Raw genomic sequence first — 12,616 nt, 5'->3', positions numbered from 1 at the left:
TAAGTAACAAGGTCTAATATGTTATCTACGTTGTTCTGTGTGTACATACCATCAATACTTCGGAAATCCAATAAATACGTTCTACTATCCACTTGGTATAACTGCAGACTCATTTTGGAGTATGTACTTGTCACAGGATTCTTCCTCCGAACACGCAAATAATACGGGTTTACAACCTAGCGCGTGGTATGGACAAAAACAAAGTGAAAAGGAATTCTTCTATAAAACATGATAGACTACAGGTTTGTCAAATGTGCTAATATTCAGAATGCTCTTTCTTTCTTACCTTCCATTCATAATCCAGTTGTTTAATTGCTCTACAAACTTCTGCCATGATATCATTTGGCCGACTTTGACTTCTAATTCCCAAATGCCATTTTGCTTTCCTTACACCTTGGTGTTTGGATTTCTGTGGATTTAATTCATCGAGGGTATGGCGCGCCCTGGGAGTTTCAGCAACCAAGAATGGTACTCTTTCAGGATGGGGCCGGGTCAAGTGGTGATCGTCGAGAAATGAATCTGGTGGGCTTGTTGCCAAGTAAAAATCTTTGGCCTCGTTCATTATCCTCCTGTTATCTATTATAAGGTGGTAGGCAACTGCCAAAGGGTCCTGGTGATTTCTGTTATAAAGGCAGCTGAGAACCTCCTCCTCTGAGCATTCAAATTTTTCACATACTTCTTTTAAGGCTTCATCATCAATCATGGTTGAGCTATATGATGGATCCTCAGGAAAGAGATATTTTGGAAGGTCCTGTTTAAACCATTCATGTTCCCTGAGAGAAAATGGTAGCTGTCAGAAGGGTTTGGAGGAGAGATGAGACTGAAAGTAACTGTTTGGGGGAATTTATACTCATACAGTTTTATCATTTATATTTATATTCATACTGTGTCATCATTTTTTTTAAACAGATTTTTCTCTTTTGGCTCATGTTTCACTGTATAACAGAAATGCTCCAGCCTTACTTTGATAGTAAAAGGGAGACAACACTGCTGAAGCAACCAGGAAGAAGTGCCTAAACTTTAAATTTTTGGAACAAATGGCAATGACATGCTAATGGTAAAGACCATCTTATTTCCAGCTCAGAAAAGAACAAAATTAGTCTGTGGCTTCCTCTTGGGATATAATGTTAAGTGAAAAAAATATATAACAAAAATAGACAGCTTTCACTCATCGAATGCTTACTATGTGGTAGATTTTAGGCTGAACGCTTCATATCTGTTATCTCACCTCATTTTCAAACAACTCCAATAAGATAATAATAATATCCCCTTATATTAATGAAGGAACTGAGGATTTCCTAATTTCATATATATAAAGGGATTTTTTTGACTTGAATTATATAAAAATATGCTAAAACTAAAAATATTGAGAGGAAACACCCCAAAGAACAAAGATTATCTTCTGGATATTGGAATTAAAGATCATTTAAATTCTCTAATGTTTTTGGTGTTTTCTAAATCTTTTCCAATTGTCACATATTTCATTTAAATTGGAAAAAAATATGTAAAACACAAGAAAAACCACCTCTAACTAAGATATTCTAAAATATAAATTTTAGAGATGGATCAGTCCTTCTCTAGTAGTAAAGTCATGACCTGCCATTCATTCTCTTTTTCAGTCTGCAGAATATGGACTAAATGGAAAGGAATTAAGCTTTATTTTTACTGGAGTATAGTTGGTTTACAACGCTGTGTTACTTCCTGCTGTACAGCACAGTGAGTCAGTTACACATATATCCACTCTTTCTTAGACTCCTTCCCCATATAGGTCATTACACAGTATTGAATAGGGTCCCCTGTGCTTATAACGTAGGTCCTTATTGTTTATCTATTTTAGCAATCAAACTTTAAGTTCTACATATGCACTTTCTTCTTCATTGCCGTAATATTTTTTTCTTTACTAGTCCCAGATACACATCTGATTTCTTTCATCCTTCTCCTTCCATCTCAGAGAAATGTTCTATATAGCCATTAGAAGACCAAAAGAGAAATTTCCATTAACGAAAAAAGGAAAGAAAAACAATGGTAGAAGAAGCAAAGTTTGCAGTGTTATAGTCATCAGAAGTGACCCGCTCAAATTTGAGATCTGTCATCATCACTTTTGCCTTATTCAAACTATTAGGTTGAACCACATGAAACTGGCAATATTGGTAGACTTTTCTACTTATAAAACAGTAATTTCATATGTAATTCAATGTATACTACTACAAAAACAAACATGTCATTGACTGAATTAAAATTTTCTCATTCCTTGAGATGTACAAAAGGAAAAAATACAGTAACTTGTAAGATGAGAACTCAAACAGCAACATCCAAATTTATTATGAAAAAGTATGAGAATGTGTAATAGTCAAACATGAAGCATAGTACAGAAAATCTTAAAGAATCACTACCAAATCTAATACCCAACTAGGGTCCTTTTTATTTTTCATTACATCTTTTTTTTTTTTAATTTAAAAAGTAATATAATGTTCACAGTTACAATTTCAAAACAAATAAAGAAGCATAAGCAAAAAGTGAAAGCCTTTCCTCCTCCTAATCTTACTTCCAATGGTAGCCAGTTTAGTATTTTTAAATATCAAGATAAAATAAGTTTGAGTCTATACACTATTTTTAATATAAAAACGGGATTGCATTGTACAAACTGTTCTGCAAATTTCTCTTTCACTTGACTTATATGACTGATAATGTTAGATCTGACAATCAGATTGCTTTATCACCTGATATCTTTGATTGTGGCTCTCTTCATGGGATCCACCTGCAGCATATGTTTCAAAAGGCTAATCACAGAAGGATTTAAATATTGAGGGGTATAAAAGATCCCATCACATATCTTCTTAAAAAGAGTTGGCACGTGATCATCATCAAACGGAAGGGTTCCACATAATAAAGCATACAGAATAACCCCACTGCTCCATATATCTACCTCTGGACCAGCATACAATCTGCAACAGGAAATACCAACTGGGTTAAACAATCATTAGTAACTTAAGAGTCAATTAATTAATCATACATTTTAAATACAGGTATTTTATAAAGAATTATTAGTCAGAATATGGTTTCTATAAGTCACTGCTATGTACTACACATAGAGATTCTGCACTAATTCTATCAGTAGTATCTTGGGAAACAAAAATTAAGAATTTTTTTAAAGTTACAGACTATAGCTAAAATTTTCTCCTTACTACCTTACAATTGTCCTCATGATATCCAACTAATAGGGCCAAACTTTGAACAAACATATCATTACGGAATTTAAAACCACTGTTTTTTGGTTACAGATTAAGTGATCTTTCCTAAACTGGGAATGTTCTATAGTGATGGACTATAAACCCACTCTCCCCAATTACCCAAGACCTTATACCAAGGTAAAAGGGGCCTGAAGCTGTGGAATGAAGCCCAGCTAACTGATTTGCAGAGGACTTTAAACTCTTATTTGCATTGTTCTATAGCCTGCTGACTTAACTGTTGTTGTTATTTAGTCACTAAGTCGTGTCCAACTCTTCTGCGACCCAATGGACTGTAGCCCGTCAGGCTCCTCTGTCCATGGAATTCCCCAGGCAAGAATACTGGACTGGGTTACCATTTCCTACTCCAAGGGATCTTCCTGACCCAAAGATCGAACTCAGGTCTCCTGCATAGCAGGTGGATTCTTTACCGCTGAGCCAGTAGAGAAGCCCTACTGACATAACTAGCTGCAGACTAATTAGGTAACCCATTCAAAGTCTGGCTTCAGTGAAAGGGTTTCTTTAAATTGGTCAAATAAATTATTGAACTGACTAATAAATACTGTTTTGAAAGTAAAGGTTTCCATACATCTAGACCACACAGAAAGACCTTATCCAAACTGGGAAAACAGACTTCAGTAACGGCCCATTATATATATATGCACAATTACATATCTTTTTGTTTAGTTAATTAACAACGCCCCCAGTATCCAGGTCCTGACTTGTCTTCTTCCCCAAATAATTTACACAGCCCACATGAAATAATTTTAACATTTACCTGCTAATATAAAAAGATAATGATGAACCTTGATAAATCTAAAATTAGATATTTTTGCCTTACTCATATCCATGCCTTAACACAAACATAATTTCTCTGAGTAGTCTAGGCTATCTGGCTTATGAAAATAGAAAGAAAATACTACAACATTTCTGCATTCTAAATCAGGATGTAAGACATTCAAACAAAGAAATGAGGTTTGAATGAAAAGTTATTAAAAGTTAATTATAAAAACTAGTAAACAAACTTTAGCTTCTGTTTTCTATTTCAGTAGTATAATGAAGAACAATTCCTCTTCAAAAAAGTAAATTTTACTGTCATCTAAACTATTCAAAAAGCTGCCTTATACTAAGATCTTCGTGTTCTTAATGCTGGTAGTTAGTATAAATAAACTGAGAGACTAGAATTCTTATTTCAGTCTCTAGAAGATTTAAAGAATGAAAATTAAAAATAAATGAAATGTGAAGATTTTATCAATATTTCAGTCCAATTCCCCAAAGTACCTTATCATAAAAGCTAAAGCTAATTTGAAAAATTAAAGCTACACATTACACTTTTAATTCCTCATCTAAGCAAATAGTAAACCATTTCTTACTACTAGATATTTCTGCATTAGTCAAGTTTTTAATGTCTTACTTTTAAACTTGCTAGTTTTTAAGCCTTCAATTTCTTCCACCAGGGAAAAAAATGAGAGTACTCTCATTTAACTAATATTATATTAACTTGCAAACCAATATCCCCCTTTATAAATGGAGTTCTTAATCCTTATTCACTTATAATGTTTTATTCTTATAATAGAACACTTTTTGGATGAGAAAAGAATAAGCTTTAAATTTCTTTCACTAGAATTGAGTATTATACTATAGACTAACGAAGTCCAGGAGAAAAATATGATTACAGATATACTGGGCAGGGAGGAGGTGTCAAACACTACCTTCCTGAAATTACTTCTGGTGCAGCATAGTTGGGTGAGCCACAACTTGTTCTTAAAAATTCACCATCTGACATCATGTTTGAAAGACCTGAAAATGCACAAAATTCACCGCTCAAGATTTCCCAAGGACAAAAATAAAAACAAAATTCCATTAAACAATAAAACTGAGTTTGCATTAAAGTGATAAATCATCATTTTGTTCTTTCTTTCAACAGAATCCTACATCCTTTATTGTTCCCAAATATTGTGCCTTTATGCCATAAAACTTGTAATCTGTTTCAACAGTTAAGTTAGTGCAAGGTCAGGAGTTCAGTGAATACATATTAAGCTATTAGTGATTTTGCTTATTAGAATAAACTGGGCAAGTTTGAGATTCACAGACTTAGACAACAAACTTATGGTTGCCAGGTGGGGTAGAAGAGTGGGTAGAGATAGGGAGTTTGAGAGCAACATGTATGCTCTTGCTATATTTATAATGGATAACCAACAGATCCTACTGCAGCATAGGGAACTCTGCTCAGTGTCATGTGGTAGCTGAATGAGAAGGGAGTTTGGGGTAGAATGGATACATGTATATGTGTGGCTGAGTCCCTTTGCTGTCCACTTGAAACTATCACAATATTGTCAATTGACTATACTCTAATATAAAATAAAAAACTTTTAAAAAAAATGACATGTTTTATTAATAAAGAAATTACTAGGGAAAAAAATGTAGACTAGAATTAAAATTCAAAGTTTCTATTAACCCCTGATCTGATTCTTAAAAAAAAAAAATAGTAATTTTTAATATCCAAGTTCCTTCATAGTTCTACTACAAAAATAAAAAACTCAGGAATTCCCTAGCAGTCCAGTAGTTAGGACTCAGCGCTTTCACTGCTATGGCTCAGGTTCAATTCCTGGTCAGGAAACTAAGATCCCACAAATCACAGTTCAGTTCAGCTCAGTTCAGTTGCTCAGTCGTGTCCGACTATTTGCGACCCCATGAACCACAGCACACCAGGCCTCTCTGTCCATCACCAACTCCCGGAGTTTACCCAAATTCATGTCCATTGAGTTGGTGATGCCATCTAACCATCTTATCCTCTATCATCCCTTCTCCTCCTGCCTTCAATCTTTCCCAACATCAGGGTCTTTTCAAATGAGTCAGCTCTTCACATTAGGTGGCCAAAATATTGGAGTTTCAGCTTCAACATCAGTCCTTCCAATGAACACCCAGGACTGATCTCCTTTAGGATGGGCTGGTTGGATCTCCTTGCAGTCCAAGGGACTCTCAAGAGTCTTCTCCAACACCACAGTTCAAAAGCATCAATTCTTCGGCGCTCAGCTTTCTTTATAGTCCAACTCTCACATCCATACATGACTACTGGAAAAACCATAGCCTTGACTAGATGGACCTTTGTTGGCAAAGTAATGTCTCTGCTTTTTAATATGCTGTCTAGGTTGGTCATAACTTTCCTTCCAAGGAGTAAGCATCTTTTAATTTCATGGCTGCAGTCACCATCTGCAGTGATTTTGGAAATCACAGGTGCAGCCAAAAAAAGAAAACTCTGCTTCCTCAAAAATACAATGAATAAAAATAATGACAACTAAAGAATAAGGAAGTCAAATAATTTAGCCAGTTATTTAAAAAAATCTCAGTAGCTCAGAGCTGTTGCGAACTATTTAGTGAATCTCTAAAATAGATCATATATACAAAACTGAAGAAAATAAAATTTATAAGCATCTCCTCTGATCTGAACTGAAACTAAGCAAGAGAAAGTTGCAGAGATTCATTTTTATCTTAGGTTTAATATCAATGGCAATTTATATAGGAAAACAAATTTATTACATTTTCCTCAAGCTGAAATTATGCTTTTCTATCATTTAAATACTTTACTTTCATTTTTTAAAAATAATTTTGTTCACATAGTTTGCCTTCTGGCTTTCAAAGTCCGAGTAACTTCATCCCAGTCTCTTTCCTCTTGCTCCATAGTTGATCAAAAGAACACATGGAAATAGGTTGCTAACTTCTCCTTCACAAATAATGGTCTTTTTTCAGATGATGTCGCTAATGCTGCCAATTTAAATTGTCTGCCTAATGTAATAAAAGTCAGTTTTAAAGACATAAAGCTATGAAAAGAGAATTCCTTATTTTTACTCCTTTTCATATGCTCCTAGACTAACAGTGAGGATATACTACTTTGGGATATTCAATTGATTATATTCAAGTTACCTGAAGAAACCTACTGATGTCTGTTAAATGAATATATGAAACCATAAAAATCTCCTTACCAAAATCAGCTATCTTTGCATTCATGTGTGCATCAAGCAGGACGTTTTCAGGTTTCAAATCTCTGTGGACCACCATATGCCTGTGACAGTAATCCACACCAGAAAGGATTTGTTGGAACAGTCGTCGACTTTCTTTTTCATCCAGCTAAGAAAAAGCAGAGAGGCAACTTAAAGGTGTATCTTTCAAAAGAAAGTAGTCTATCTATAATTCTCTAGCCTATAAAACTGTGAAAATGCAAGAACCTTCCCAATGAACCTCACTCATGAGATGCTTTTCAAATGGGGAGCTGGTACAGGCCGCACAAAACAGAAATGCTAGGAGGATCTTAGAACTCAAATTGGTAACTCAATTTTCTCATATTATCACTCTCATGACTATACTCTAATAGCTTGTTCTCATCTAAATATCATGTGCTATTGCGAATAATTTCAATTTTTACTTGAAACTGGGCATGTTTTCTCCTATAAATTACAAATACTTACTCTGATTCTTTAAAAAAATATTTTTTGAATACCTTCAATGTGCCATGCACTGTTTTAGACATTCGTGATATAGCAATGATAAAAAGAGGCCCTAATCTAGTTAAAGACAATAGACACATAAATAAAAAGAATAAGAGTGTTCTGGAGAAAAACAAAGCAGGACAAAGGCACAGAGAATTATGTTGGGGTGGGGAATACTGGTTTGAACCATATGAGAAAGCAACATTTAAGCATCGTTAATGAATTAGCAAGCAACCATGTTATCCTAGCTTCTGAAATAAAAGGTATTTTAATTAAAAAAAAAAAAAGAAAAACCCTAATTCGTTTGTTTTATAAAATAGAGTGAAAGTGAAGGTTGCTCAGTGTCTGCCTCTTTGCGACCCCATGGACCATATACAGTCCCTGGAATTCTCCAGGCCAGAATAGTGGAGCGGGTAGCTGTTCCCTCTCTAGGACATCCTCCCAACCCAGGGATCAAACCCAGGTCTCCTGCATCGCAGGCAGATTCTTTACTAGCTGAGCCAGCAGGGAAGCCTTTATAAAATATAATAGCATTTATCTTTACTCCACTTACTGAAAAAATTATATCTTATGCTGTACTACATTTTTAAAAATATTTTTTAAAAACTTCTCTTTCCATTTATCCACATTTTCTTATTTTATGATTTTTTTTCCATAAGTGAAAACCATTACTTGGATATGCCTGCTCCCAAGAAGTCATATTTAATAAATAAGCTATTAATCCTCTAGGTAAAGGACACTAACATGCAGTTCTTTAACACAGGTCACAAATTAGCATTCTAAAACCAGGTTCCTATACCTTAAATGGTAATAGATAATCTGGAAGATGAACCAGTAAATTCTTTTGAAAGCAAAACCAAAACTATCAAAGAGATAAGAGATACCCTTCCTCAAGAGCAGGTAATAATGATTAGCAATCTAATTTACTTCTAGAAGAAATATAAGTTCATTTTCTAATACAACTCCATATATAAATATACTAAATGAAAAGAACAATGTGTTCTAAATGTGAAAGAGAAGAAAATTAACGGAGTAAACAAAATACAAGCAGTAAAATAACTAGGCTACAAAAATGAAAATTGTATTCAATACTATATTAATAAATACAGTACAAAGGATCAAGGAGGGGAAGTCTATAAAGAAAGACTAGAAAAGTGAAAGCATATTTCCATTTAAACATGATGGAACATCACTAAGATGACAGCATATAAAGACAAAAGAGCAAGAGAAGAGACGGCAGTAATTGAGGGGAGTCACTAAGCAAGACGGTAGATGAACAGCGATAAAGATTTGGCTAACCATAGAAAGCTGAAACCTAAGCCTCTAGGGGTGGAACTCAATGATAAACTCATCTGCACACAGACTTCTTGAAGGGCTTAGATATTAGAAGTGTTGGGAATTTCTGATGGTATAAGTGAGAAATGGACTGAAAACAGGACAGCTGATTGAAGAAAGAAATTTTAAGCTCGCCACCCTTACTGGGGAATAAGAGCCATGATTTACTCTTTAGTAAGGAAAGCTGAGTGCTGAAGAATTGATGCTTTTGAACTGTGGTGTTGGAGAAGACTCTTGAGAGTCCCTGGGACTGCAAGGAGATCCAACCAGTCCATTCTAAAGGAGATCAGTCCTGGGTGTTCTTTGGAAGGACTGATGCTAAAGCTGAAACTCCAATACTTTGGCCACCTCATGCGAAGAGTTGACTCACTGGAAAAGACTCTGATGCTTGGAGGGATTGGGCACAGGAGGAGAAGGGGATGCCAGAGGATGATGTATGGCTGGATGGCATCACTGCCTCAATGGACATGAGTTTGAGTGAACTCAGGGAGTTGGTAATGGACAGGGAGGCCTGGAGTGCTGCAATTCATGGGGTTACAAAGAGGGACACGACTGAGCGACTGAACTGAACTCAACTGAACTGAAGGCTAAACCAGCCCTGCTCCTCAAGGACACTAGAGCAGGAATGAGGCACCACATGGAGAATATGGGGCTTAAATGAAAGTCAGCATAGGAATCAGTGAGCCTTCTGGACCTTTCCCCATTTAGCTCACAAAGCCCTGGCAGCTAAGCTCACACCCTCAAGGCAACTGGAAGATTTCTTCTGGAGCAACTATCTCAGCAAGGAAAAAATATTGTTTATTATTGACATTTGGTGTTCCCTAGTAAACGACAGGTCCCTACCCATTCAACCGATGGGAAGATCCATCAATTAATAAATTCCACCCTCCAGACCTTGGCATTTAGAATTTCACTCTCAAATATGAGTGGACAACCCACAATCACCAGATATCTAAGCAAGGGTCATGCACAAAAGACAAACACCAATAAAATGAACAGAAAAAAGCAGGGAACACAGAAGGTACAGAAGCAATGAAGGAAAGAAAAGAAAAAAAATTTTAAGGAAATTGGCATCCTCAAACAGATGTTTATTATCTCTGTGGAACAAAAAAATAGGCTATTTAAAGAAAGATGACTTCAGAAAACAAGAAATAAAAAATGACAGCTGGAATTTTAATATGCAATGGGTAAAATTGAGCACAGTTCCCATAATGTAAAGCAAAATGATCAGGACATGAAAAATGGAAAAGATAAGAAGGCAAGACACCAATTCAACTTGTGTCTTTTCCCATTTTTTAGGCAGAACATTGGTGCCAGGGATGGGGGCAGGGGGTTGGTGGAGGAAGCAGGGGGTGAAAAAGACAAGTGAAAGACTTGAAATTGAAATGAATCATGTTAAGAAATGGTAAAATCAAAATTAACTTGGTTAATGATTTTGATTTTGATGAAAGTGAACAGATATGCTACGCAGAACAAATGAATGAATGATATAAAGAACTTTAGATTGGGAGGGAAAACAATTGGCTTCTCAGTGCTTGATGAGGCTCCTCCAGAAGAGGTTTTTGCATACCACATACTCTGGGTATGAGAAAAAGTATGGTAGGGGCAATGTTCTGTTTTTGTATCTGTAACTTAAGATACTGTTCAAAATGTCTTCTAAAGTTCCTTCCAACTCTAAATTCTTTAAGTCTAATTCCTACCTCCTTAATGGAGCCTGTTTTTACTACTCCAGGTACATTAGATTTCTGAAACCAAAAATGAATGCAATTTAAATGTGGCTAGGGGTTGACTACTGGAGAAGGAAATGGGAACCCACTCCAGTGTTCTTGCCTGGAGAATCCCAGGGACAGAGGAGCCTGGTGGGCTGCCGTCTCTGGGGTTGCACAGAGTCGGACACAACTGAAGCGACTTAGCAGCAGCAGCAGGGGTTGACTAGCAAGGCCCAGATTTCTAAGTATTAAATAATATGTTTTTTAAGGATTAATACATACTTTAAGATATATATTACAAGTATTCATATTCCCCAGAAGCTAAGTCTGAAGATCCTGAGTTCTAGGGTCTCAATCTAATCCTATTACTGATAAATCAAGTGACCTTGAGCAAAAAAAAAAATCTGTCTCAGTTTCCATATATGTGTAAGTAGGCTAAGGATATAACCTTTAAGATCCTTCCTAGCTCTAACAAGTCTATGATTCTAGGCAAATATGTGACTAAGGGGACTGGTTATTAAATAGAACTCTTAACAGAATTGCTTTCTAATATTCTGATGCTCATAAAGGATAAGGGGAGTTACAAAATATATACAGGATTAAATCAGAACTGCTTACCCTTCCATTTTTACAGATATAATCAAATAGCTCTCCTCCTGAGACATATTCCATCACCATGAAAATATCAGATGGTGTACTGATGACCTGGTACCTGGTGAGAGAAAACATTATCTACCAGTATTAAAACATGTATATTCATTCACTCAATAAATATCTACTAAGTGTCTATAATACACCAGGCACTGTGCTAGAAGCTGGGAAAACTGCAGTGAACAAAACAGATTCTCTGCTCTCACGGAGTTTATTTTCCAGGAGCCAGGAAACAGACACTAAATAAAAAAGCAATATCTCAGGTGGTAGAACATGTTATGAAGAGAAATAAAGCAAACTAAGGGAAGGAAATCTTTCATACAGGGTGTTCAAGGAAGGCCTCTCTGATAAAGTAACATGTAACAGAGCCTAATGCAAATCAGGGAACAAACTATGCCATTACCAAGAAGGTGAACCAAGCAGAGGGAAGAGCAAGTGCAAAGGCCCGCAGGGGGAAGCCTGCCTGGCATGGCTGAGCAATAGTAGGAAGGCTAGAGCTGAGTAAGCTGGGAGAGAGAAGACAGGATGTGGGGTCAAAGAGGCAACTGGTACCAGAGGACACAGAACCTTACAAAGCCATGATGAGGCTGTGGCTTTTATTCTCTGGCAGAGAGACAGCTAATGAAGGTTTTAAGCAAAGCAGTCAAGTGGCCTGGCCGGTTAGAAGGGTAATAACTTTGGCTGACGGTGGCAATGTGAAGAACTGACTGGGCAGTAGGGTAGAAGCAGGTGGCTATTGCAGTAGTCCATGAGAGAAATGAAGGGGCCCACACCGGGTTGATGACAATGAAGGAACTGGAATCAGATCCTAGATATACTTTTGCAGGAAGAGATGGAATGGAGGTTGGGAAGTGAGAGAAATAGTAAAGTTAAGGATAGTTCCTAAGTTTCTGCCCTCAGAAACCAGATTATCACCTGAGATGGTAAAAACTGTGGAAGATGTAAGAGGGTAATAAAGAGTTCAGGTTTACCCATACCGAGTTTCACGTGCCTCGTGGACACCCAAATGGAGATGTAAAATATAGCAGGAATAGGAGTCTGAAATCCAGGGAATGGGTTTCAAAGCAGGAGATGTATACTTAAGGGCTGTTGGCACAAAGATGGTATTTAAAACTATGGTACTTCAACAGATTAGAAGAGGTGAGAGTGAAACAAATTTTGAGTCAGCCAGTTCAATACAAAAGCCTACACGGTTTTAATTTATAGT

The 12,616-nt window shown here is 36.3% G+C and overlaps 1 protein-coding gene across 5 annotated transcripts in view; it reads right to left on the bottom strand.

Annotated features, from left to right (window-relative positions):
* The window catches only part of PRKAA1 (protein kinase AMP-activated catalytic subunit alpha 1), a 28,645-nt gene that overhangs the window by 4,470 nt on the left and 11,559 nt on the right, over positions 1-12,616 (bottom strand). For 4 of the 5 annotated variants that reach the window (XM_006053837.4, XM_044932556.2, XM_006053839.4 and 1 more), the window contains 6 exons: positions 11,377-11,470; positions 7,211-7,355; positions 4,940-5,027; positions 2,721-2,945; positions 287-773; positions 50-176 (listed from right to left, as the gene is read on the bottom strand). In XM_006053837.4, the coding sequence (XP_006053899.1) occupies positions 50-176; positions 287-773; positions 2,721-2,945; positions 4,940-5,027; positions 7,211-7,355; positions 11,377-11,470 (1,166 nt within the window). The remainder of the gene's footprint in view (positions 1-49; positions 177-286; positions 774-2,720; positions 2,946-4,939; positions 5,028-7,210; positions 7,356-11,376; positions 11,471-12,616) is intronic. The other variant, XM_025270566.3, reaches the window with a different exon arrangement.

This window comes from Bubalus bubalis, chromosome 19, assembly GCF_019923935.1.
Source record: "Bubalus bubalis isolate 160015118507 breed Murrah chromosome 19, NDDB_SH_1, whole genome shotgun sequence".
NCBI lineage: Eukaryota > Metazoa > Chordata > Mammalia > Artiodactyla > Bovidae > Bubalus > Bubalus bubalis.
The sequence above is the reverse complement of the archived record's forward strand: the minus strand, read 5'-3'. Positions and strand labels throughout refer to the sequence as shown.